The sequence below is a fragment of the Saccopteryx leptura genome, chromosome 3 (genome assembly GCF_036850995.1).
Source record: "Saccopteryx leptura isolate mSacLep1 chromosome 3, mSacLep1_pri_phased_curated, whole genome shotgun sequence".
Lineage (NCBI taxonomy): Eukaryota > Metazoa > Chordata > Mammalia > Chiroptera > Emballonuridae > Saccopteryx > Saccopteryx leptura.
Window position 1 is genome coordinate 79236653 of NC_089505.1, and position 26341 is coordinate 79262993.

The following is a 26341-nucleotide window of genomic DNA, read 5'->3' on the forward strand; positions in this document are numbered from 1 at the left end:
TCAGGACAATGCTCTAACCAACTGTGTGGTTAACAGACCACATGGAATAAACACTTAAACAATTAATAATTATAATCGTCTCACCATGGCCAATACCCTCTATTGGTTTCACTGTCATTCTAGTATGCTAAGGTCGCAGGCTCAATCCCTGGTCACGGTACATATAGGAAAAGTTCAATGTCTCTGTCACTGTCTCCCTCTCTCTCCATACCTCTCTCTAAATACAGTGGTACCTTGACACACAAGCACTTTAACTTGCTAGCTGTTTGAGAGATGCGCAGTCAGTTGTGGGATTTTTTGCTTTAAGTCACAAGCGGATATTTAAATCCCGAACTTTCAACACCCTCCACTAGGTGGCCTGCTAACGTTCTGAAAGGGAGGAAGAAACAAACTTCCAGGGAAACGTTTTTGTTGAAACGGCCTCTAAGTGAAAGCAAGGAAAGTGTGGAAAAAAAAAGCCAAAAGTCAGTGAAGAAAATGATGATGATTAAGCAAAGTAAAAAAAAATAGCAATTAAATTTAGCAATAAAGTTACATATCATATGTAGTGTGTTAGTTAAATTTTGCATTTAAATGTAGTGTTAAGTGTGTAGAGAGTAAGCTATGTTAAGCGATAGTGCATGAAATGAAAACTACCTCCGCCAGTCTCCTACCCCTCCGCTAGCGTCTTTGCCTGACCTTGAAGGTAAATATTTTCATAAACAAGTTTATATCTTTACATTATATATTTGTTATTAATAAAGTACATTTTCTTATTTAAAAGCATATAAATGGCCCTGGCTTGTTGGATCAGTGGTAGGGCATTGACTAGGTTGTGGAAGTCCCGGGTTCGATACCCAGCCAGGACACACAAAAGAAGCGTCCATCTAATTCTCCACCCTTCAACCTCTCATTTCTCTCTCTTCCCCTCTCACAGCAAAGCTCCATTGGAGCAAAATTGGCCCGGGTGCTGAGGATGGTTCCATGGCCTCTGCCTCAGGTGCTAGAATGGCTTTGATTGCAGTGTAGCAATGCTCCAGATGGGCCGAGCATTACCCTCTGGTGCGCATGCTGGGTGGGTCCTGGTTGGGTGTATGTGGGAGTCTGTTTGTCTTCCTCTGCTTCTCATTTGAGAAAAAAATAAAAAAAAATAAAAATAAAAGCATATACTTAAAACAAAAAATTTGTGCAGTTTTTGGAGGCCAGAATGGATTAATTTCATTCCCATTAATTTAAATAGGGAAATTAGATTTGACACACAAGCAAACTGAGTCATGAGCACAGCCATTAAACAAATTAAACTCGTGTGTCAAGGTACTGTATATAAATAATAACAAAAAACAGTTGCAACATGTTAATTCTGTACATCTTAATATCCTTTCTTCTCACCATTCTTCCTAAATTTCTGAGGCTTTCATTACATTTACATTATCAAAACCTCCCCTTCCATATCTTACCAGTATTGTTTTAGAGAATAAATCTTCTATGCCTGGATTTTGTAACAAGGTCCGTTTGTCTTCAGAAGGCACAGCTGAAAGATACAAAATAAATATTCACAGTTATGACACAAGGTAAATGGATATACCAGCAAGTACTGACAAAATTACATTTTAAGTATGACAAAGGCAGGTTAACAGTTAAAGGCAAAACCAAGAAAGGTAAAAATGAAAAAAGTCACATCAGAGAGGAATGAAAACTTACATCTATTCCTAACAATATCTGCTGAAACCCCAAGCACACAAGGGTGATATGGTAAGAACATTCCCACTTAACAATTTCTTCTTAAGAAACACAGAAATGACAATGCTGTATGCTCAATGAACTGGTTCCTTCACTGCTTCCTGAAAGATCATTTTGTTTTGCATAATACAGTTCCAAAAGAATGGCAGTACAGGGTGAATGTACTTTAAAGACCATTTTTAAAAAAGTAATTGTTCAAGCACACAGAGAATGCAGTACTGAAGACATATTTCAAAAACAGAAACAGCATGACCAGAGCTGATGCAGTGGATACAGTGTCAGCCTGGGATGCTGAGGTACCAGGTCTCAATCCCTGAGCTCTCTGGTCTGAACATGACCTCATTTGCCTTGAGTGCAGGCTCAAAAATTTAAGAGCAAAGCCACCAGGCCTGACCAAGTGGTGGTATAATAAATTGAGTGTTGGCTGAGATGTTGAGGAAACAGCCCCCAAATCCCAAGGTAGCCGGCTAAAGTGTGGGTACACTAGTTTATCTGTGGGGTCACAAATTTAGGATTATCTATGCCCAGTAGGTCACTGGCGTAGATATGACCCCATGGTCGCTGTCTTGAATCCCAAGGTCACTGGCTGGAGCAAGGAGTCAGTGGCTCAGGTGGAGCTCCCCATCAAGGCACATAGAACAAAGCAATCAATGAACCACTAACGAGCCCCAATTATGAGTTGATGCTTTTCTTCTTACTCTCTTTCCGACTCTCCCTCTTTCTCTCACTAAAATAAATAAATTTAAAACAAACAATAATATCAAGGTTGCCAGCTTGAGCATGGGATCGTCATGATTCTATGGTGACTAGCTTGATCCCAAGGTCACTGGCTTGAGCAAGGCGTTACTGCCTCAGCTGAAGACCCCAAGTCAAGGCACATATAAGAAGTACTCACTGGCCCTGGCCGGTTGGCTCAGCGGAAGAGCGTCGGCCTAGCGTGCGGAGGACCCGGGTTCGATTCCCAGCCAGGGCACACAGGAGAAGCGCCCATTTGCTTCTCCACCCCTCCGCCGCGCTTTCCTCTCTGTCTCTCTCTTCCCCTCCCGCAGCCGAGGCTCCATTGGAGCAAAGATGGCCCGGGCGCTGGGGATGGCTCTGTGGCCTCTGCCCCAGGCGCTAGAGTGGCTCTGGTCGCAATATGGCGACGCCCAGGATGGGCAGAGCATCGCCCCCTGGTGGGCAGAGCGTCGCCCCCTGGTGGGCGTGCCGGGTGGATCCCGGTCGGGCGCATGCGGGAGTCTGTCTGACTGTCTCTCCCTGTTTCCAGCTTCAGAAAAATGAAAAAAAAAAAAAAAAAAAAAGAAGTACTCACTGAACAACTAACTAAAGCGACTCAGTTATGAGTTGTTGCTTTTCATCTCTCCCCTTGCTCTCTTACTGTCAGAAAAAAAGGAAGGGAGGGTCATTTTGACATGGAAAAAAAAGGATCAGGGTCATTGTAAAATGAAGGAAAAATATAAAAAATGTGAATATAAATGTTAAGAAATAAAAGGATGATAAAAATAAGAATGAAACCACAGCATTTGCAGAAGCATGGACACACATAGAACGTATTGTGCTAAGTGAGGTAAGTCTGTCAGACAAACATATACTATATGATGTCAGTTATATTTGGAGTCTAAAGAACAATATAAATACCAGGATCCACCTGGCATGCCTACCAGGGGGGGATGCTCTGTTGCAACCAGAGCCATTCTATCGCCTAAGGCAGAGGCCACGGGGCCATCCTTAGCGCCCAGGCCAGCTTTGCTCTGGTGGAGCCTTGGCTGCGGGAGGGGAAGAGAGAGACAGAGAGGAAGGAGGGGGAGGGGTAGAGAAGCAGATGGGTGCTTCTTCTGTGTGCTCTGGCTGGGAATCAAACCCGGGAATCCTGCATGCCAGGCCAACGCTCTACCACTGAGCAAACCAGCCAGGGCCTAGGAATGCCCTTGTTGATCAAGCTACCCAAAGAAAATTATTTGGAGCAACCATGACAGATCGAGCAATTCAGTCTCATACTATTCATCACCAGAACGCTGCAGCCCTGTGTAAACAGTTTCAACTTTCTCGGGAAGCAGCATGGCAGATTGAGAAATCCTGTCCAAGGGGTCCTATACTACAATCTGCCCCTTCATTTGGAGTTAACCCACAAGGACCCCTACCAGGACAACTTTGGCAAATGGATGTTACTCATATACCTTCATTTGGCAAACAGTCCTATGTCCACGTTACAGTGGATACCTATTCTGGATTTATAGTAACCTCTTTCAGAACAGGAAAGGCTGCTAAGCATGTTATAGCTCATTGTATGTATGCATTGTTCTATTATTGGATTTCCTAAACTGGTTAAACTGAAAATGCTCCTACATATGGAGCAAAAGCATTTACTGTATTTTGTCATTCTTACTATCTTTAAAGTTAAGGTATTATTAAAGTGTACCCAGCAAATATTTTAAGGTCAATTTAAAAAAAATTTAAAAGGGGGGAGTCATATCCTGGAACTCCGATGGGCCTACCATATCATGCTTTTTACTTAAAAATTTTTTTAATTTCTTTTGAATGCTGATGAACAGGAGACGCCAAATCTTTTTCTCCTACAAACTACTAGCTTCTTTATTTGATCCAGCTAAAAACACTGTTTTGTCTTTTTCCAAATAGCTCCAGATATATGAAAAAGATTTATACAGGTGGATGGGGATCCTCAAACCCCTCAGCGAGATCTTCTGAGCATGGCTTTTAAGATACCAAGAGGCAGAAAAAGTTCAATAGAGATCAGGGGAACTACCAGCTTTTAGGATATGCCCTTAAAGGCTCCAATGCCCCAAAGGGGTCTCATAGGATGTCATCTGGGTTCTGCTTCAATAGTGGAAAGAAAGGTCATTGAGCTAAAGCCTGCCAGATTTACATGCCTCTGCTGTGAGGAAACAGGGACACTGGAAGGTAGGCTTCCCCCTCGCTCCTCTAAGGGAGGGTTCAGTCTCTTCCAGCCCTGCTCCAGCCACCTATGGCCTAACCTTGCCCAGAATGCTGGGGTTTGCCACAGAAGGCTGAAGGTGCCAGGGCCGACGGCCCCATCTATGACACTGTGGACGAGCCTAGGGTATTTCTTCCAAGAAGCAGGTAAAATGATCTCATTTGCACAAGGGCCACTTAACTATGTCTTGCCTGAATAGTCAGGTTTTTTATTCTTCCCTCAAAGATCTCTGTTGTGGGTGTTGATAGTCCTATTTTCTGCTGCTTTGTTTAATATATAGTGTTTCCTTTATTCCTCCTACCTCAACGCCCCACTCATATTTCAGGCTGGGACCTACTCCTAATTTAGAGCTCTCTTTCTCCCTTTTTCCAACTTCTATTATGAATCTACCTTTGCCACCCAGCTTAGTGTATCCCAAGGTTCTCTTTACTAAGCCACAGTCACAGAACTCCAGGGAAAAGCAACCTGGTCTCATCTCTCCAGGCAGAGGAGAACAGAAGCTCCATCTCTACACATGCTGCAGATGGCTTTCCAGTCTCTTGCTCCTTGGGACAGCTCCTAACAGACTGAACTGTTGTTGGGTTGCATTTTTCAGGGATTTGGCATGGTGTTGGGGCCAACTTGGACTTGGTGAACATGTCAAGGACAGTACTCTTTTATGGATTCTTGCTGTATTGGACAAGAGTTTGCTTAAAGGTTTTAATCACTGTAAAAAAAAATAGAAGACTAGATAAAGAAGATGTGGCACATATACACCATGGTATACTATTCAGCCATAAGAAATGATGACATCGATCACTTACAACAAAATGGTGGGATCTTGATAACATTATATGGAGTGAAATAAGTAAATCAGAAAAAAACAAGAACTGCAGGATTTCATATATTGGTGGGACATAAAATCGAGACTAAGAGACATGGACAAGAGTGTGGTGGTTATGGGGGGTGGGGGAAGGGAAGGAGGAAGAGGGAGAGGGGGAGGGGTGGGGGAGGGGCACAAAGAAAACTAGATAGAAGGTGACGGAGGACAATCTGACTTTGGGTGATGGGTATGCAACAGAATTGAAGGACAAGATAACCTGGACATGTTTTCTTTGAATATATGTACCCTGATTTATTGATGTCACCCCATTAAAATAAAAATTTATTTATAAAAAAAAAAAAAGAACAATATAAATAAATAAACAACCAGAAAGACACTCACAGGTTCAGTGAACAGTGATGGCTGTCAGAGAGCAGGGGAGTTGGAAGACTGGGACAAAAAGTTATAGCAAAGTAAAAAAACAGCAACTATGGGGATTATAGTAAATAATACTGTAATATCCATACTAGATCCCAGAAATATCACGGGGAACACGTTTCAGATTTTAAAAAATATATTAAGGTCTAACCACTATCCTGTACATTTGAATACTGAATGAAAAATAAAAACCAAATCAAGAACAGAAAATTGATCTGTAGAATTTTGAAAATTATATACAAGTTTCAGTGATCAAAATCCTTTTTTATTAACTATAATTTATATCAGTGTACCCTCAAACAGCAATAATTTTTCATCATGACATTATACAGCAGAAAAATTTTGTTAGATAATGCATTCAAATCATTCAAAAATAAGTATCAAGTATAATAAAGATATTTAAGTGACATGAGAAATTTTTTCTGCTTTATGTATTTCAGCTACTCTTACAAAAATGTGTAGGCTGTAATCCAACTAAAAAAATAACCTTCATTTCCAAATAAGAAAAGCATTACAAAGTTCTAAAATATGGACAGACTAATCTTTAAACATTTTAAACTAAGCACACCATAAAAAAGACACATGCTGAGAAAGCAAATGAAAAACCTCATCACTTCTTTTTCCTGAAATAAACTTGAATTAAGGAACAATGCCGCTTCCTAAATATGAAGTGCCCAATAATGCTGCATCCCACTTCTTACGAAAGGAGAACAATTTTGCATGTTGTACCAGCACTTGTGAATCCAAAAGCACAAATATGACAAAAATCTCATCAAAAAGTAAAAACAGAAAAGGACACAGCCTGAGTTGCTCTCAAGTGCACAAGAAAGAATTACAGAATGACGGTGATGAAAGCAGGTAACAGTGGACACTTTCCTACCTGCTGGGCAAAATACTCTTAAGATTGCCTATGGCAGTAACTATTGAAGGACACTATAAGTAGAGACATAAAATTACTCTAATGTGACCAATTAAGAAATACAGACTGGAAATATGTTTTTCTTCATTTCCAAGTTAAAGGAGGGGGAGATAGATGAACTCGTGCATGCACCTCAATGTGATCCACCCTAAAACTCCCATCTGGGGCTGTTGTATTATCATTCTGGGGCTATGGTCATAGCTGAGGTATTTTTAGTGCTGGAGGTAGAGACAAAACAGAGCCATCCTCAGCGTCCAGGGATAATACACTAACCAAACGAGACATGGCTTCAGGAAGGAAAGAGAGAGAGAGTGAAAGAGAGAGAAGGGTGAAGAGTGAAGAAGCAGATGGTCACTTCCTCTGTACGCCCTGAGTGGAATCGATCCCAGGACATGTGTATGCCAAGCTGACGCTCTCCAACTGAGACAAAGGGCCAGGGCCCAGACCAGAAACTTGTAACAATAATTCATACTAAGCAAAAAAATATTTTGAAATAAAACAGAATTACATGCTCATACTTTGGTGAGATGATTTGTGTTTTGATGAAATCATCAACTCTACACTCTGTATTATCTTGTGGGAAATGTCCATAGGATTAGGAATGATATATCTGGCCTGACCACGCAGTGGCACAGTGGAGAGATGTCAAAAAGGGACACAGAAAACCCACTTTCAAAACTCCAAGGTTGCTGGCTTGAGCGTGGGCTCACCAGATTAAGTACAGGATTGCTGGCTTGAGCATAACAACAAACTATAGAAATGATCCCTGAAAGTATAGTCTTGACTTGAGTGTAAGATCAAAGACAGGACCCCACGGTCACTGCCTTGAGCAAGGGATTACTCCCTGTAATGTAGCCAACCCATCAAGGCACAGAAAAAAAAGCAATCAATGAACAAGTAAGGTATTGCAACAAAGAATTGATGCTTCTTATCTCTCTCCCTTCCTGTCTCTCTGTACGTGTCTATGTATTTGTCACAAAAACTAAAACATTCCAAATGAGAAAAAATAGCTTATCATGTAATTCCTTAGGTACGTGCACATGTTCCCCGTGGTCCCCAAAGCTATGGAAGAGGAGTCATCATGGCAGCTCTCAGTCCAAGGGGAAGTCTTGGCCCCCACTGCTAATTTAATGATGGAGGTCGCTAGAGCAAAAGCAGAGTCCTGAGAGGATGCCGGAACATGAGACGTGTTGGAGTCCAGTTGTCCCTCTCTGACAGCAACCAGAATACACCCGGGCTTATCACAGCCCTTTCCACTGCAGCAGCTTCCCAACAACACTTCAAAGTCTGGTTTCCTCCATGACCTGTAGGTCTCTTCCCTGCCTCATCCACTTCCTCATCCCACCTATGTTGGTGGAAGGATACTGTCATTTTCCTTCCCAGCTCCAATTCCTAATTCATTATGTGCCCAGGTCAGAAGACATGATACAATATTACAATGTTCTAGAAAATAACTTTCCAAAATAGGTGTTTTCTGAAAACACCTTAATTGTTCTAGACAACATGTAAGTTTTCATACACTGAGTTCTAATCAATGTGCATCATGAAGCCTTTGTTTCCACACCACCAAACCTCCTAATTGTTCCCTTATGGCAGAACTGTAAAATCTACCCTGCAAGGCAGAAGCTCCTACGTGATGTACCCCCTAATGAACAGAAGAAAAAGCTGCAGGTAGAGAATAAACTCAGGAAGGAAGTCATCCTCACCCAGGGAGACCAGGTTCCTGTAGTTCTCCAACATCACATCCGTGTACAGTTTCCGCTGAGCTGGGTCCAGGCATTCCCACTCCTCCCGAGAGAAATCTACAGCCACATCCCTGAACGCCACATCCCTGAAGGTCAATGGTTTCTAGCAAAAAAAAAGGCACATTAACAGAGGTTCAGTCTCAGTTCAAAATGCCATCCAACATGAAAACTGGGTTAGAAGTGGTTTTGTCCTAAGAGAAAATGATCTAGTAAGATCATTTTTGCCCAGCAATATATATTTTTTCTAGGTGTGTGTGTGAGAGAAAGAGGGTCAGACAAACTGGTTTGAGAGCGATGAGAAGCATCAACTCAAGCTGTGGACTTTTAGTTGTTCATTCACTGCTTTCTGATCTGTGCCTTTATCAGGTGCCTCTAGCTAAGCCAGTGACCAGTTGGTCAAGCCATCAATTTTGGGCTACTGCCAGCAACCAAAGGGTACTGTCTATAACCCCACACTCAAGCCAGGGACCCCAGGTTTAAGTCAGTGATATCGGGGCTTTGAATTTGGGTCCTCAGTGTCCCAGGTCAGTGCCTTATCTACTGTGCCACTACCTGGTCAGGCAGCAATACTCTTTTTCAAAAAAAAATTGTCGTCTTTTCTCAATCTTTCACACAGTAATATGTATTATCTCACTTATTTTTTAACACTGAGTAATGAGGATTACACGTGTCCAGAAATGCACTACACAGACTTGAGTTTCCCAGAAGATGAATTTTAAAATTAAGGCATCACTGTGACCTGGTAGGTCAGGTGGATAGAGCATTCTCCTGATTTACCAATGTGGCAGGTTCGATTCCTGGTCAAGGCACATACAAGAAATTAACTAATATATAATAAAAAAGTTAAATAGCAAGTTTATGGCTTTTCCTTCTCTCTCTCTCTAAAAGCTATCAATATAATTAAGGCATCAACACAGGTATGTGGATTTGTCAGTGCTGTATGTGTATCACTCATGATTAGTTGTGTATATTTGTCAGGTGGAAAATCACAAGTTGAAAGTGTAAGTGAGTACTTCTTCAATTCTGACGTGGACAACAGTGAACTGCGTTTTCTAAAAATGCTGATTCTCACTCACAAGTTCAGGGATGGGGCCTGTGTTTCCACACCTCTAACAAGCTCTCTTACAGTGACACCAATGTCTCCAGTCCACGTGCCACACTCCTGAATAGCAGAGAAAGAAAACACGAAGGAAAATGCATACATACATAACTTAGAGCTAAAATTTTAAAAGAATTTCTTGTTCTAAAAGAAAAGGATGCATAGCAACCACAAGTTTACTATACATAATCTTAGAACAAGATGTTTTTTCCCTTCCTATGAGACTGCTTTGTGAAACAAACAGTGAAGAAAAGACCTTGTGTTTTACTTCAAACTTCATCTACAATTTCTCAAAAAAAAATGTACAAACACTGGCCAGTATTCATAAGAAACCTCATAAACATCTCTAGAAGTTTCCATAACTGATAAAAACTTCATAAGCAAGAAGGAAAATAGCTCAAATAATGTTAACATGTCAGGCACACAGACATAACAGGAGAACTAGGTCAGTTTGAAGGTGATAGAGCCTGACCTGTGGTGGTGCAGTGGGAAAAGTGTGAACTTGGAACACTGAGGTTGCCAGTTCAAAACCCTGGACTTCCCTAATCAAGGCACATATTGGAGTTTATGCTTTCTGCTCCTACCCCTTCTCTCTCCCTACTTGTTGTCCTGCTCTCTCTCCTCTTTAAAATAAATTAATAAAAATCTTAAAAATAAAGTAAAATAAAATGAAAGATACAGCGATTCTGTGGTTTCATGAATCACTTGTGAATGATACTCATTTTGTTAAGAGAGAGATAAGAAATATCAGTTCTTGCATCTCCTTAGTTGTTCATTGATTGCTTTGTCATATGTGCATTGATGAGAATGGAGAGGAACTACAACAGAGAGTGATCCCATTGCTTACTGCTTGGGGCAAGCCAGCAACCTTGGGCTTCAAACCAGGGAACTTTGGGTGGAAGGAAGTGACCATGGGGTTATGTCTATGTACCCACACTCAAGCTGGTGACCTCTGTGTCCCAGTCCAACACTCTATCCACTGTGCCCCCCACAAGTCAGGTAATACTCATTTTTAATAAACATAGTAGCAAGAAGTACATTCATAATAACAGAAAAGAATTTAAAGCAATTGATTTTTTGTCTCTAATAATTTTGAAAATTTTATACACATTTATGGAGCTCTGTTGTGACATTATAGGCACACAATATGAATAAGGAAATTATCTGAAAATGATCATAAAAATACTAATTTTTGCATATGTACATCCACATCCACATGTATGCTCCACGTTCTGTTCCTTAACACTCCCTTAAAGTAGCAAGACGTTCTCAGCAATCTAGTGAGCAGGTCTCTTCTAGCTGATCTTCTCTGTCAGAACTTCCTCAGTTATTCTGACCCGTAGAAGGTTCATTTCCTCAATCCTGTCCCACAGAGGTGATGCTGTAGCCACATGAACCTAAAGTCTACATTCCCTTCTTATTGATGCTCAAGCCTCTGACCCATCCTCATAAGGATGTTGGACACAGTTGCCCTCCCAGGCTGATGTCACAAAGGGGATATTTCTAGTATTTGAAAGTGATTACAGAGTAATGGTGGGATGAGACATACCCCAGATCTCTCCCTTTGAAATTTCATCAAATTGAACAACTACAATACAACACAGTGAAGTAACCCCAGCTGGGCTCACAGTGCACATGAAAGATCCCCACACCAAATGGACTGAAGGTGTGACTGGTTTAAAGGGCAGCAGAAGATAAAACGCACTAATGGTCAGCTCTGAAGAGAAGAGAAACCGGCCTGACCAGGTTTTTCTATTTTTTTCTTTGCTGCTCAGTGGGAAGGAGGAAGGGCGATGCTGCGTGGGTCTTCTTTACCAAGAAATGAAGAGTAAATGCCTCAGTCCCTGAGCCTCCTTCAGATGGGAGAAGCAGAGAGGCTGAGAGGCAGAGGAGGAGATGATGACTAAAGGGGGGCGAGGGGGCGGGCTGAGCTCAGGGTCCTGGCCACAATTCCCATGGTCTGCGTGCAGCCCACTCTCTGCACCAAGATAATGTGCAGCGCCTCAGCCTCCCGGATGCCAACTTGTTCACCTCGCAGGTAGGAAGAGTGGCAGTCACAGACCTCACAGCTAGCTCTCCAGAGCCACTCTCTCCCCTGAGAAATAGAGCTACTCCACATCGGGTCCCCTGGTTTCTTGAAATGTGGGAAGGACTGCCCAGAGACCTCAAATCATCACTGTAAGAAACTTAGAGCCACCAAGGCATAAAGCTGGACCTGTAAACCCTCATAACATACCACACACACCAATGACTGTGGCCCTGCCTGCATTAACGGGAAGGTCACAGTGGAGATCTTCCCAAGAATCTCAGAGCCAAAACTTGCAGTACAGCAACAACTACCAGAAAAAAACAGTAACCTCTTAAACCAGAAAAAAATATTTTATTTTACTTATTTTCAATTTTTTTCATTTTTCTCATTTGAATTTATTTATCTTTAATTTTTATACTTTTATTATTTTTGTTTGTTTTTTCTTTTTTCCTTTTTTATGTTTTCCCTGCTTTTCTGTGGTATTTTATTTTACTTATCAATATTTAAGTATCTAACATAATAAAGGCCATATATGAGCCAATATTATACTAAATGGAGAAAAACTGAAAACTTTTACACTAAAATCAGGAACAACACAAGGCTGCCTGGTCTCTCCACTCCTATTCAATATAGTGCTGGAAGTGTTAGCCAGAGCACCAGGGAAGAGAAAGAAAGAAAAGGCATTAATATGGGAAAGAAGTAACAGTATCATTTTTCCAGGTGATATATGGTCCTGTATATAGGACACCCAATGCCCAGTGGTACAGAGTTCATCCAGCGTTTAGATGTCCTGGGTTCAATTCTCTGTCAGGACACACAGGAGATGCGCCCATCTGCTTCTCCACTCTATCCCCTCTCAGTTGCCCCTCTTTGCCTCCTGCAGCCATGGCTCAATTGAAGCCAGTTGGCACTAGGCAACTCCTAGTGAAGACAGCTCCATAGCCTCCATTCAGGTGCTAAAAAATCTCTCCAGTTGCAACGAAGCAAGGACCTCAGATGGGCAGAACATCGCCCCTTAGTGGGCTTGCCAGGTGGATCCTGGTCAGGGACATCCATGGGTCTGTCTCTGCCTCCGCTTCGCTCGCTGAAGAAAAAAGAGAGAAAATAAGAAAACCCCCAAAACTCCACGAAAAAATATTAGAAACTATAAACCAATGCAGTAAAGTTGTAGAATAGAAAATCAACATACAAAAGTGCATTGCTTTCATATATGCCAAAGATGAAACTTGAGGAAATGTCCTAAAAAAAAAATTCCCTTTACAGTAGCAACAACAACGAAAAAAATAAAAGAAAATACCTTGGAATAAACTTAATAAACAATGTAAAGTTTCTGTATGAAGAAAACTACAAAGTATTATTAAAAGAAATTGAAAAGGACACAATGAAATGGAAAAATATTCCATGTTCATGGATTGGAAGGTCAACATAGTAAAAATGGCCATATTACCCAAAGCAATATACAAATTTAATGGAATCCCTATTAACATCCCCAAGTCATTTTTAAAAGAAATGAAACAAAAAATCACCATGATTCTATGTACCATTAACCCCCCCCCCAAAAAAAAAACCCAAATAATAAAAGCTATTCTGAGAAAAAGAAAAAGCCAGAAGTATTTCAATACTTGACTTCACATTATACTACCGTGCCATGATAATCAAAACAGACACTATGGGTAGAAAAATAGACCCACAAACCAATGGAAAAGAATTGTGAGATGAAAGATAAAACCACAAATATACATATGGACTAATCATCTTTATCAAAGGAGCCAAAACCACACAATGAAGAGAAGAAAGCTTTTTCAATAAATGGTGCTGGGAAAACTGAAAAGTCACATGCAAAAGAATGAAACACTTTATTCCCCCTGCACATAAAGTAATTCAAAATAGATCAAAGAGCTAAATATAAGAGCTAAAACAGTAAATTACATAGAAGAAAATATAGGTACTAAACTCACAGACCTTGGCTATACAGAGCAATTCTGTATTTGACCCTGAATTTGACCCCAATGGCACGGGAAGTAAAGGCAAAAATAAATAAGACTATGTATCAAACTAAAAAGTTTCTACACAGCAAAAGAAACTGACAACAAAATAAAGAGGCAGCCAACTAAATGGGAGATGATACTTGCAAACAACAGCTCCTATTAGGGGTTAATATCCAAAATAAATAAAGACCTCACAAAGTTCAAAAACAAAAAAGCAAACAATCCAATTAAAAAATAGGGGGAGGACCTGAACATAAACTCCTCCTAAAAAGACATACAATTGGCCAACAGATATATGAAAACATCCTCATCCTCACTCACTAGTTGAGAAATGCAAATCAAAACTATAATGACATTAAACCTCATACCTGTTAGACTGGCTACTGTCAACAAGACAGGTAATAAGTATTGGAGACACTGTAGAGAAAAAGGAACCCTCAATCACTGCTGATAGGAATGTAATCTGGTACAGCCATTGTGGAATAAAGTATGGAGATGCTTCAAAACATTAAGAATAGAACTACCATGACCCAGACATCTCTCTACTGGGTATCTACACAGAAACTCAAAAATATTCATACGTAAAGACACATGCAGACCAATGTCAACTGCTTCTTAAGTCACAGTGACCAAGAACCTGGAAACAAGGAAAATATCCTTCAATAGAAGATAGGATAAAGATGATATACAAGGGAATACAACCCAGCCATAAAAAATAATAATAGCCTGACCAGGAAGTGGCGCAGTGGATAGAGCATCAAACTGAGATGTGGAGGACCCAGGTTTGAAAATCTGAGGTGTCCTGCTTGAACACAGACTCATCTGGTTTGAGCAAGGGGTCACTCGCTCTGCTGTAGCCCCGCAGTCAAGGCACGTATGAGAAAGCATTCAATAAACTAAGTGCCGCAACGAAGAACTGATGCTTCTCATCTCTCTCTCTTCCTGTCGGTCTGTCCTTATCTGTCCAACTCTCTGTATCCATCACACACACACAAAAATAAATGATAATCTAGTGTCATTTACAATAACAAGAACGGACCCTGAGAACATTATGCTGAGTGAAATACGTGTATGAAACCTAAGAACTGTTTACATACATAGTTGGGATGGAAAACTGAGACTCATGGACATAGATAAAAGGGGTTACCAGGAGGAGGGGAGGGAGGGGAAGGATAAGAGGAGGGGTGTGAGGAAGGGTATAAAGAGGAAGGACAAATATAAGGCAAGAGAAAATAATTGAACTCCGGGTGATAGGAATACAACATAATAGTTCAAATGCTGTGCAGGTCTTTTACTGAAACCTATGTCCTCTTATTGATCAATGTCACCCTGTTAAATTAATTTGTCTAAATAATAATAAAAAAAGTGATTAACTCATGGTGGGAATTGTTCATGCCCTCAGGGAGCCTGGATGGCCAGAAGGCACAGAAGGCTCTGGGACAAAGGAGGGAAGTATATAAGCCGCTGACCCTGACAATTAAAAGAGCCTGGGCCCTGGCCGGGTAGCTCAGTAGGTTGGAGCATGGTCTTGAAGTGCAGAGGTTGCTGGTTTGATCCCTGCCCAGGGCACATACAGGAACAGATCAACGTTCTTGCCTCTTTCTCGCTTTCTCACTGACTCTAAAATAAGTAAAATAAACATTAAAAAAAAGAAAGAAAAAGAGAAGGAGCTTGACTAGTGGCACAGTCGATAAATTGTCAACCTGGCAAGCTGAGGTTGCTGGTTCAAAACCAGGGCTGACCCATTCAAGGCACATGAGGGAAACCCCTTCTAGAAGATGATGCTTCCCACTTCTCCCTGCTCTTTTTGTGCCTCTATTTTTCTCTCTCCTATCTAAAATCAGTAAAATTAAAAAAAAAAAATAATTGAAACAACCTCAGTATGCAGGAACATCAGAAGTAGAGAATTAAAGGCTGAGAGTCCTAAATCCACTAACGCTAGGAAGAAAAAAATACAGTCTCTGTCCAGGACACTTACCTCAGAAGAAGCCATTCTGTCCTGGTCCTGTTCCTGCTTGTTTTCTCAGGTGACAATATGTTGAGGAGTCAAGTCTGCATTTTGAGAATGTGCCACCACAGCTGTCCACACGGCCCCTCTATCCACTTCCACCTCAGTCACAGACAGAAGGACCTGGAAACGCTGAAAAGGCCATACTCTCCTGTCCTTCCTCACTGGAGTCAGCCAAAAGTGCTCCTGCAGGGAGACCACACTGTATTATTTTCCTGTCTTCACCTGTCCGTCCTCCCTCAGACGTCCACACATTCCCACAGCAATGAGAACGGCGCTGCTCATTTGAACGCTCAAACCCAACACAACACCCTGTCACCTCCCCTGACCATCCCTGCTCCCCACTCTCACTAATGCATCCTGGGCGCTCTCCTCTCTGGAGCATGTCTGTGCCTCCCCACTCACCTTTGACTTTCTCTCCAAGGATTCCAGGGTTCCTCTTTTGCCTCTGAAACCTGTTTTTTGAGCCCACTTCTACTTCTGTGACTTATTTTTTTCAATACGACAGAAAGTGGGACAGGTACATGCAGACAGACCGGAAGGGAGAGAGCATCAATTCTTGTGGCTCTTTGACTGTTCATTGATTGCTTTTTCATATGAGCCTTGATGAAGAAGGGGGGTCTACAGCAGAGTGAGTAACCCGTTGCTCAACCCTACAACCTTGGGCTTCAAGGCAGCAAACTTTCAGCTCAAGCCAGTGACCATAGGGTTATGTCTATGATCTCACACTCAAGCCAGTGACCCAGTGCTGAAGCGGATGACCTCAGGGTTTCAAACCTAGGTCCTCTGCATCCCAGTCTGACGTTCTATCCACTGTGACACCACCTGGTCAGGATACTTCTGTGACTTCTAAATAAAATTTATCGTATGAAAAACAAAAACAGAAAGTAAATGCATCCAGAATCCCTTCTGGTAATCCCTGGGCTCACCCTGGAACCACCTGGAGCAGCTCATGAAAAGAACAATGCTACCTGACCTGCGGTGGTGCAATGAATAAAGTGTAGACCTGGAACACTGAGGTTGCTTGTTCAAAAAGCTGGGCTTGACTGATCAAGGAACAAATGAGAGTTGATTCTTCTTGCTCCTCCCTCCCTTACTGCTCTCTAAATTGATAAAGAACTAAACAACAACACTGCTCCACCCAGAGCAGCTCTCCAAGTTTGAGTGGGATGATGCAGGTGATGTCCTTTCTTAAAAACTAAGCCATCGAATAGGACCCCAGAGGGAAATGGTTTAGCTTCAATAAGCATGCAGGTCCCTTGCGGATGAGGGCTCCACTCTAAGTTGTGGTTCTGCAGGTCTGCAGTGGGGCCCAGGATATGGCATCTTTATCTAGGTCCCTGTGGTGCCTGCACTGCTCCCTCAGAGCTGTTTTCAGCAGCACTGGCTGACGGGGATCAGATCCAGCACACCTCACACTTCTGGACACTATGAGGGCGGTTTCACTCTTTCCATCATTAATTCAACAACTCACATGAAAAAATGAAAAAGCTGAACATTTGATGGTACTCAAGACACCAGGCTCTGACTACTAAGATCAGATCCTTACCAAGTGCCCAGTGAAATAGCCTAATATATTGATATTTTACTAAATACCAGTGGCTGTTTTACCATACGATAGACAAGAGAAAGGATGCAGGGCTCAGAATTTAAACTTGATACAATATATTTAAATGGAAAACTATATGGAATCTTTTCTAATGTGACGAATTCTAGGATCAAGGGTTTAAAAAGTTGAGACTGCCTCATATTTGGCAAAGAATTCTAAGCTCTGGTTATGTCCTTGGCCTGTTGGCTCAGTGGTAGATCATCATCATGGTGTGTGGAAATCCTGGGTTTGATTCCTTATCAGAGCACACAGGCTCAGCAACCATTTCCTTTTCTACCCCTCCCTCTCTCCCTTCACTCTGTCTTTCTCTTCCCCTCCTGCAGCCATGGCTTCATTGGAGCAAGGTGGCCCCAGGCACTGAGGATGGCTCCATGGCCTCACCTCAGGTGCTAGAATAGCTCCACACTAAAATAGCTCGACTGCAGAGCAACACCTCCAGATGGTCAGAGCACCCCTGTGGGCTGGCCGGGTGGATCCCGGTGGGGCACATGCAGTAGTGCCTTTCTGTTTCCCTGCTTCTCACTTAAGGGAGGAAAAATAGAACAATTATAAGCTGTGCTTCTGAGATATCACCAATGCTTATTTTTAAAGTTAATAACTATTGCAAGAGAGACAGTTAACAGATTAAGATTTATCTCAAAAGGTTGTTTTCTTTTTCTGAAGTGAGAAGCGTGGAAGCAGAGAGCCAGACTCTCTCATGAGCCCAACTGGGATCCACCTGGTATGCCCACCAGGGAACGATGCTCTGCCAATCCAGGGCATCGCTCTGTTGCAACCAGAGGCATTCTAGTGCCGGAGGTGGAGGCCATGGAGCCATCCTCAGCACGCAGGCCAACTTTGTTCCAATTGAGCCTTGCCTGCGGGAGGGGAGGAGAGAGACAAGAGAGAAAGGAGAGGAGAAGAGGAGAAGCAGATGGGTGCTTCTTTTGTGTGCCCTGGCTGGGGATTGAACCCACGACTTTTACATGCCGGGCTGTTGCTCTACTCCTGAGCTAACCAGCCAGGGCCTCAATAGGTTTTTTTGTTTTTGTTTTTTTTTTTGTTTTTTTTTTTATAATGAATTTAATGTGAGATGTGTAATAAAAGAGATAAATCCATTAGGCAAAAAAAAAAAAAAAAAAAAGAATTCTCTATTTTTCACCTCCCACTTCTGCTCCCCAGCCCCCTCCCTGCGCCCTTCTCTCTGGGTCCCTCCCTCTCCGCGGGGTTTCTCCCCTTTCTTCCTCATCTCACTCCTTTCCCTGGTTACTTTTGTGACAAAGTGCCAAGAAACTGTAAAACAGTTAGCAAAACAAATGTCATTTTGTGTCTTCTTTAATCACCCACTTTTTCAATTTCTTGTATTTTTGTCAGTGCAGACTTGCAAACTGAGCTAGATTGCAAGTCAAACTTAGCAACAGTCAGGAAACTGCAAAAGGGATTGATTGATGTACTAACTGCAATTTCTGCTTCTGTGAAATGGCTTTTTTGCACTTGCTAAAACTTCCCTAACTGAATCCTGTAACTTTTACCTTTATAAATCCTGAAAACTGACCCCTCAGGGCTGCATCATTTGAGCCTGTGAGTTCCATGCAACCAGCCAGCTCAGTAAATCTCCCGTTGAAATTTTCCTGTAACTGTTGTGTCTCTTTCGAACCTGCTGGTCACTTTACAACATTTTGGAGGCACCAGTGAGATCCCTGGTGCTCTGTCACCGGGTTAAGACAGGCTGGCTGGGCTCTCTGCAATGTTGCCCGACCTCGCTGGATCTTTAGGAAAGGCACTCCTGAGACGTTCCAGTGCTCCAGTTATCCTGTGGGTCATGGACGTCTCAGCAGACACCTCCAACCCCAGCATATGGCAAAAGTTGAAGAGTACAGATTCTGACCTCCCAAGGTGAGTAAGCCAAATCTCTTGCTTTACTGAATTCTGCTTTTCTTTTTAGGACTAGTCAATTAGAAACTACTGGGATGGAGGATCGGACGTGATCACACTCAAGCACTAGGCTCTCCAGGGATGTTGGCAGAGAGTTAAGTCCTGCCTTGGGCTCCCGGGACACATTTGTTTATGCTCCCATGGAAGACAATTAGTGGGGACATTTGTTTGTCCTCTTAGAGAAAACAATTAGTGGGGACTAAAATGAGTCCTGCTGTGGGCTTCCTGAGTCTCCTTTTGCCAAGATCTTGTTCTTTGCTCTTATTGTTCTGTCTGAAAACCCCTGAGTGATTGGTGTGTGAGTGGGGATCTTGGTGCCTGCACCCAAGTTTCCTGTATGTGGCTCCATGATCAATAACCAAAGAGTCAGAGTGGGCTCTAACCTGCAGTTCCGTGGTGATCCTCATGTGGCTTAGGGTGGTATCCAACACTCTCTGATCCCAGGCAGGGCTTTACACAGACTCACCAATTGCTAAAAGGCGCCTAAGGTCCTGTGAGGGGCGTGGCCAGGCAAGCACCTGAGAGGCAACCGCTTCCATTACCTGTAGAACTATGTCTACAATTCAAGTGTAAATGTAAATAATAAATTGCCTATTCTGTAAATTTTCTTTGCTCGGCCGAGAAATCTCCTGAGACATTTCCAGGTTTGTGCCATTCTCCTCAGAACTGCTAGGCCTCTTTTCTTGGATCCAAGACCTCTGTTTTCAGGGCACTCTGTCTAACTTCTTACCAGAGGAAGTTGTCCTTTTCTGTTAGCTCCTTGTTTGTCAAACTTTGTCTGAAAACTCTCTGTCCTTTAGTTCTCCAAGAATTGACCCAATAGGGAACATTTTAGAGAAATAGCACAAACCTCAGGTCTTGATCTCTTTCATAATCTTAGGGAGCTCATTTGTGCTAATGTTGTTTACTTCTAACAAGAGGGGATAGACAAAGTAAGAACCAAACCCCACTCAAGTATATGCTTAAGAATTTCAGAATTAGATTTTCTAATAATTAAAATGTAAAAATTGTCTAAAAACACTGAAAACTCTGTAAATTAAAATGGCCAACTTTTAGCCTGACCAGGTGGTGGCGCAGTGGATAGAGCGTCAGACTGGGATGTAGAAGGCCCCAGGTTCGAGACCTTGAAGTCACCAGCTTGAGCACGGGCTCATCTGGTTTGAGCAAGGCTCACCAGCTTGAACCCAAGGTCGCTGGCTCCAGCAAGGGGTTACTCGGTCTGCTGAAGGCCCGTCCGTGGTCAAGGCACATATGAGAAAGCAATCAATGAACAACTAATGTGTCGCAACAAAAAAAACCCCTGATTATTGATGCTTCTCATCTCTCTCCGTTCCTGTCTGCCTGTCCCTGTCTGTCCCTCTCTCTGACTCTCTCTCTGTCTCTGTAAAAAAATGAAAGAAAAAAAAAAAGGCTAGCTTTTAGAGTGGACTGGCCAAATGAAGAGACTAACCACCCCAGAGGAATTTGAACTGTCATGCCCCTGCTACAGCCCCTCCTATCTCCTCTGCTTTGGCTCCGTGAACCGCCTCATACCTGGAGCCAAACCCGAGGAGAAGACTTAGGAGAATACTGCCCCTTCTAGACCCATTTTGCCTCTGAGGGAAGCCCCGCCTCCTAATAAGTTGCTGTAAGAGAAGCAACCTTTTTCATAGTTTATGTGCTTTTTTCCTTTCAAGTGACCTATAAAATTAGAAAACTCAGAATCCTCCTTTCTCAGAGAAGCCTCAAGCCCTAACAAGACTATTAGAAACTCTACTGTACACACACCTCCCCAGTTGGGATGACTGCCAGCAGCTCTTAGTCAGTCTGTTCACTACTAAGGCTAGAAAACAACTCAAAACTAAGGTGAAAAAAAAAAAAAGACTGCTACATTAGGAATAAACTAAGGAGCTAAGGAAGACAACCAAGAACACCTCAACAAGGTGTTTCCAGTAGTCCAGCCTAGATAAGACCTAACACTTCAGCGGGATGGGAAGCTTTGAACACTTTTCACCAGTTTCTGTTAGCAGAGATCAAGGCAGCTGCTAAAAGCCCATAAATTTGTCTAAGGTGTCAGAAGATATTCAGGGTCCTCAAGAGACTCCCACAGCTATCTTAAAGAGACTACCAAAAGCTTACAGGGTCTATACACCTCTAGACCCTGAAGTGCCAGAAAATGCTAGGGCAATTAACTTAGCCTTTATATCACAGTCAGCTCCAGACGTTAAAACAAAAGTGTACTACAAAAATTAGAAAACTTTCTGGGAATAAGTCTTTAAAAGGTAGAAACATCAGCTGCTAAAGAAATAAATCTAAATATTTCACAAAGGACCTTGCCCCTCCCTCACTCACATCACCCAATCTGGCCCCTGAGATGGCTGGCTAGCCAAAGACAGGTAAGGTTCCTAAAGGCAGGAGCAACCGAAGACAGGCACAGTAGAAAAGGGGCATCAGGAGAAGACTTAAAAACAACAAAGGTGAGGCTTAAACCCTCACCCCAACAATGCAAAAGTCTGCTCCCCTAAAATAGTGGCTGTTATCCACTGTTCAAGGCACCAAAAGAGGGGGGAAATTCCCTAAAAGCTCAAGAAAAACCAAGCAGCTGATGCTACTACCAAGAAGGTAGCCCTACAACCAGTGAAGCCTTTAGAAAGTTTAGTAACTAGAAAAGGACAACTAAGTATAAGAAAAAAAATAGCTTAAAATGCCAAAGAAAAGACTTTTCTTACCTAAAGCCCTAGTCGAAAAAAGCATAGAGTCCAAGTGTTTAGTCCAGGGGTAGTCAACCTTTTCATACCTACCACCCACTTTTGTATCTCTGTTAGTAGTAAAATTTTCTAACTGCCCACTGGTTCCACAGTAATGGTGATTTATAAAGTAGGGAAGTAACTTTACTTTATAAAATTTATAAAGCAGAGTTACAGCAAGTTTAAGCATATAATAATAATTACTTACCAAGTACTTTATGTCAGATTTTCGCTAAGTTTGGCAGAATAAATCTTTATAAAACAACTTACTATAGTACTATAGTTAAATCTATCTTTTTATTTATACTTTGATTGCTCTGCTACCGCCCACCATGAAAGCTGGAACACCCACTAGTGGGCGGTAGAGACCAGGTTGACTACCACTGGTTTAGTCTGTGCCCAAGTAAATATTAAGCAAAATAGAGAAGTTATAAAAATAGAAAAAGAGGAACTTTCCCAGGTAAACATTTAGAAATAAATTTTACTGAAATAAAGCCACTGGCACAGGAATATAAGTACTGATTAATTTTTACTGACACCTTTTGAGGATAAATGGAAGTTTTCCCTACTAGAGATGAGACCACAGTAAGTTAAGAAATTACTACATAAAATTATTCCCAAATTTAGCTTGCTCATTAATATTACGTTTAATAATGGGCCTGTGTTTATATCCAAGGTCTCACAGCTACTAGGAAAGGCACTCAATATTAACTAGAAATTACATTGTGCTTACAGGACTCAAGAGTTTGGGACAAGTCAAAAAAATAAACCGAGCCTGACCAGGCGGTGGCGCAGTGGATAGAGCGTCGGACTGGGATACCGAGGACCCAGGTTCGAGGTCGCCAGTTTGAGCGTGGGCTCATCTGGTTTGAGCAAAGCTCACCAGCTTGGACCCAAGGTCGCTGTCTCGAGCAAGGGGTTACTCGGTCTGCTGAAGGCCCATGGTCAAGGCACATATGAGAAAGCAATCAGTGAACAACTAAGGTGTCACAACAAAAAACTAATGATTGATGCTTTTCATCTCTCTGTTCCTGTCTGTCTGTCCCTATCTATCCCTCTCTCTGTCTCTGTAAAAAAAAATTTTTTTTTTTAAATAAATAAACCGAACTCTGAAAGAAATCCTGACCAAATTCATTCTAAAAAATGGAGAAAATTAGGCCCTGGCCAGTTGGCTCAGTGGTAAAGCGTCGGCCTGGTGCCCCCACGGGAGTCCCGGGTTTGATTCCCGGTCAGGGCACACAGGAGAAGCACCCATCTGCTTCTCCACCCCCCCTCCCCCTCTCCTTCCTCTCTGTCTCTCTCTTCCCCTCCCACAGCCAAGGCTCCATTGGAGCAAAGTTGGCCCAGGTGCTGAGGATGGTTCTGTGGCCTCTGCCTCAGGCACTAGAATGGCCCTGGTTGCAACAGAGCAACGCCCCAGATGGACGGAGCATCACCCCCTGATGGGCATGCCTGGTGGATCCTGGTTGGGCCATGCAGGAGTCTGTCTGTCTGCCTCCCGGCTTCCAACTTCAGGAAAAAAAAAAATGGTGAAAACTGGACTAACTCCCCCTAATTCTGCTAAAACCTAAATGCACCCCCTACTAGGCAGAATTCACCCCATATAAAATTGTATCAGATAGGGCAACATCCCTTCTCCCTAAGCTCCCTTAGAGACCCTCTCGGAGATGGTGCAAACAGATTCCACCAACCCTTGTAAGTTGACCCTGAGAAGGACATGCCCTGCTCCAGCCACAAACCGGAAGCTGGCTGATCTGTGAATGCCTGAAGCCTGATTAATCTCACCTTAAGACTAGTTATAACTAAACTTTTAAAAAGGGAAAAAACTAGGGTCGGGAAAGGTCAAAACAAGTCATCTTAAAATTTAATATATGTGCCGCTCTAGGTCATACAGGAGAGGGAGAACAATTCTACATAATAAATAAAAAATATATGTGCTTGTAGCTACCCCTTAAAGTAACCTGTAAATATTAGCTACTTAGGGTGAAGACACCTCCAAAAGAAAGTATATTTTAAAGGAAAAATTGTTATAAAAGCTAAATATTTAAAGTTCATAAAAAATTAAAAATTTATGTTACAAAATATTTATGCAAATTGTAAAAGGTACAAAGAAAAAAACAAGTTTACAACAAAATAAGCCTCTATTATATATTTTAGTATATGTTATGCCTCAAGTTTATTTATATAGAGGAAAGTTTTACAAAATAGAAAGGTACTAAACCTGCTGTTCCCAAAACAGGCAAGGCTTTGCGTAGCCATCAGGGAAGCTGCTGCTTCTATGACAACAGCTCAGGAAAAATTCAAGAAAGTTCATCACCAGTCCAGAAAACCTTTGGCAAAAATTAGAGAAAAATCCAATTAATGGTTCCCCAAAGGACTTACACTCCCCTCCCTATAGAGGAAAATAAGTCAAGGTTTTACACATAGTATAAAAACCAGCGGGGAATGTGACAGGTGCCAAGAAACTAAAACTGTTAGCGTAAGCAAATGTCATTTCGTATGCCTTCTGTAATCACCACTTTGTAATTTGTTGTATTTTTCAGTGCAGACTTGCAAACTGAGCTAGACCGCGAGTCCCAACTGTCAGGAACAGTCAGGAAACTCTGCAAAAGTTTGATGAACTAACCGCAACTTTTGCTTCTGTGAAATGGCTTTTTGGGACTTGCTAAAACTTCCCTAAGTGAATCCTGTAGCTTTTGCCTTTATAAACCCTGAACATGGACCCCTCGGGGCCGCATGATTTGAGCCTGTGAGCTCCATGCAACCAGTCAGATTAATAAATCTCCCCTTGAAGGTCTCCTGTAACTCTAGTGTCTCTTTAGAACTCAGTAGTCACTTTACACTTTCACTCTCCCCGTCGCGGTCCCGTCCCCCTGCACCCCCACGTTGCCGTCTCTTCATGGCCCCTCACTGACCTCTCCTCCCCCTCCCGTGTCTCTCTCCGTCCCCTGACCCCTCTCAGCCCCGCTCTGCGCGTCCCCGGGGCCCCTTCGCTGTCGCCGCTCCCACACAGCCCTCCCCGCGCGGGGCCAGGGGCTCTTCTGGGGACCCCGCGTTCTCGCCCGGAATCCCCGCCCCAAGGAGAGTGTGCTCTTCCTGCACCCTGGCCTCTTATTAAATTGGGTGGGGTCTCAGGAGGGGGGTTGCCTAGCTCGGGACCGAGACAAGGTTGGTCCCACGCCCGACGGCGGGGGGACACGGGCGTGGCGGCCTTAGAGTTTCCCCGGAAACCGACGCGGCGTTTCCACCCGGCAGCGAAGCGGGCAGGCTCGGTGTCTCTTACTGGGACTCCGCACTCACCGCTGGGGGCTCGGGAGCGGGGCTCTCGGCATCTGCAGTGGCTCTCAGGCTCCCCACGTGCAGGAATGAGGATGGGGAGGATCAGGTTTAAACTCGGAAGACCGGCTCCAGATCCCTCGTGATCCTCGCTACAGCGGCTTCCTGGTCTGTAAGGAACTGCGCGTGCGCATCGCTTCTAAAGGCCTGCGGGTTACGGACCTAGCGCTTCCTTCAGCGCGCAGGATTTTTTTTTTTTTTTTTTTTGACAGGGACACTGTGAGAGTCAGACAGGAAGGACAGCGTCCTAGTCTGACGCTCAGTGCACCGTCGCATTTATGCATTCATTGCTTGCTTCTCGTATGAGCTCCATCCCATTACCCACAGCCCATAGTGGATCAGGAGGACACTAACAAACTGAGCAACCCTGGCAGGGACTCGTCATAATATTAACTTTCTGAGGAAAAATCTTAGATATTTTATTACCTTAGTGAAATTCCAAGACTTACAAAAAACTGTAACTGGTGAGAAAGATGGAGGGGAGCCCAGTACAGGGGCGTTTTCGTCCCTTCCCCGCTGTCTCCACTCCTGATTGATCATTATTAATATCCCGCCCGCGCCTGACCGGAGGATGGTGCAGGGAACGTCAGACTGGGACGCTGAGGACCCAGGTTTGAACCCCTAGGTCTCCAGCTTGAGCGCGGGCTCCTTTGGCTTGAGCAACGAGGTAACTCGGTCTGTTGTGCTCAGACACCCCCCCCCCCCCCCCAAGGCACATATGAGAAAGCAATCACTGAACAACTAAAATGCCGCAACAAAAAAATTGATGCTTCTCATCTCTCTTCCTTCTTGTCTGACTCGTGTCTCTGTCAAAAAAACAAACAAACCCCAAAACCTGACTGGGATGCAGAGGACCCAGGTTCGAGACGCCGAGGTCGCCAGCTTGAGCCCGGACTCATCTGTTTTGAGCAAAGCTCACCAGCTTGGACCCAAGGCCGCTGGCTGGAGCAAGGGGTTACTCGGTCTGCTGAAGGCCCGCGGTCAAGGCACATATGAGAAAGCAATCAATGAACAACTAAGGTGTTGCAAAGTGCCACGAAAAACTAATGATTGATG

The 26341-nt window shown here is 43.0% G+C and overlaps 1 protein-coding gene across 1 annotated transcript in view; it reads right to left on the reverse strand.

The window, feature by feature from the left end:
- Positions 1-25354, reverse strand: part of LOC136399343 (zinc finger protein 420-like) — a 28193-nt gene extending 2839 nt beyond the window's left edge. The window contains exons 1-4 of the mRNA XM_066374421.1: positions 25233-25354; positions 15671-15886; positions 8538-8679; positions 1437-1510 (exon numbers count right to left, since the gene is read on the reverse strand). Of these exons, the coding sequence (XP_066230518.1) occupies positions 1437-1510; positions 8538-8679; positions 15671-15685 (231 nt within the window). The 5' untranslated portion in view covers positions 15686-15886; positions 25233-25354. The remainder of the gene's footprint in view (positions 1-1436; positions 1511-8537; positions 8680-15670; positions 15887-25232) is intronic.
- Positions 25355-26341: the final 987 nt, after the last annotated feature.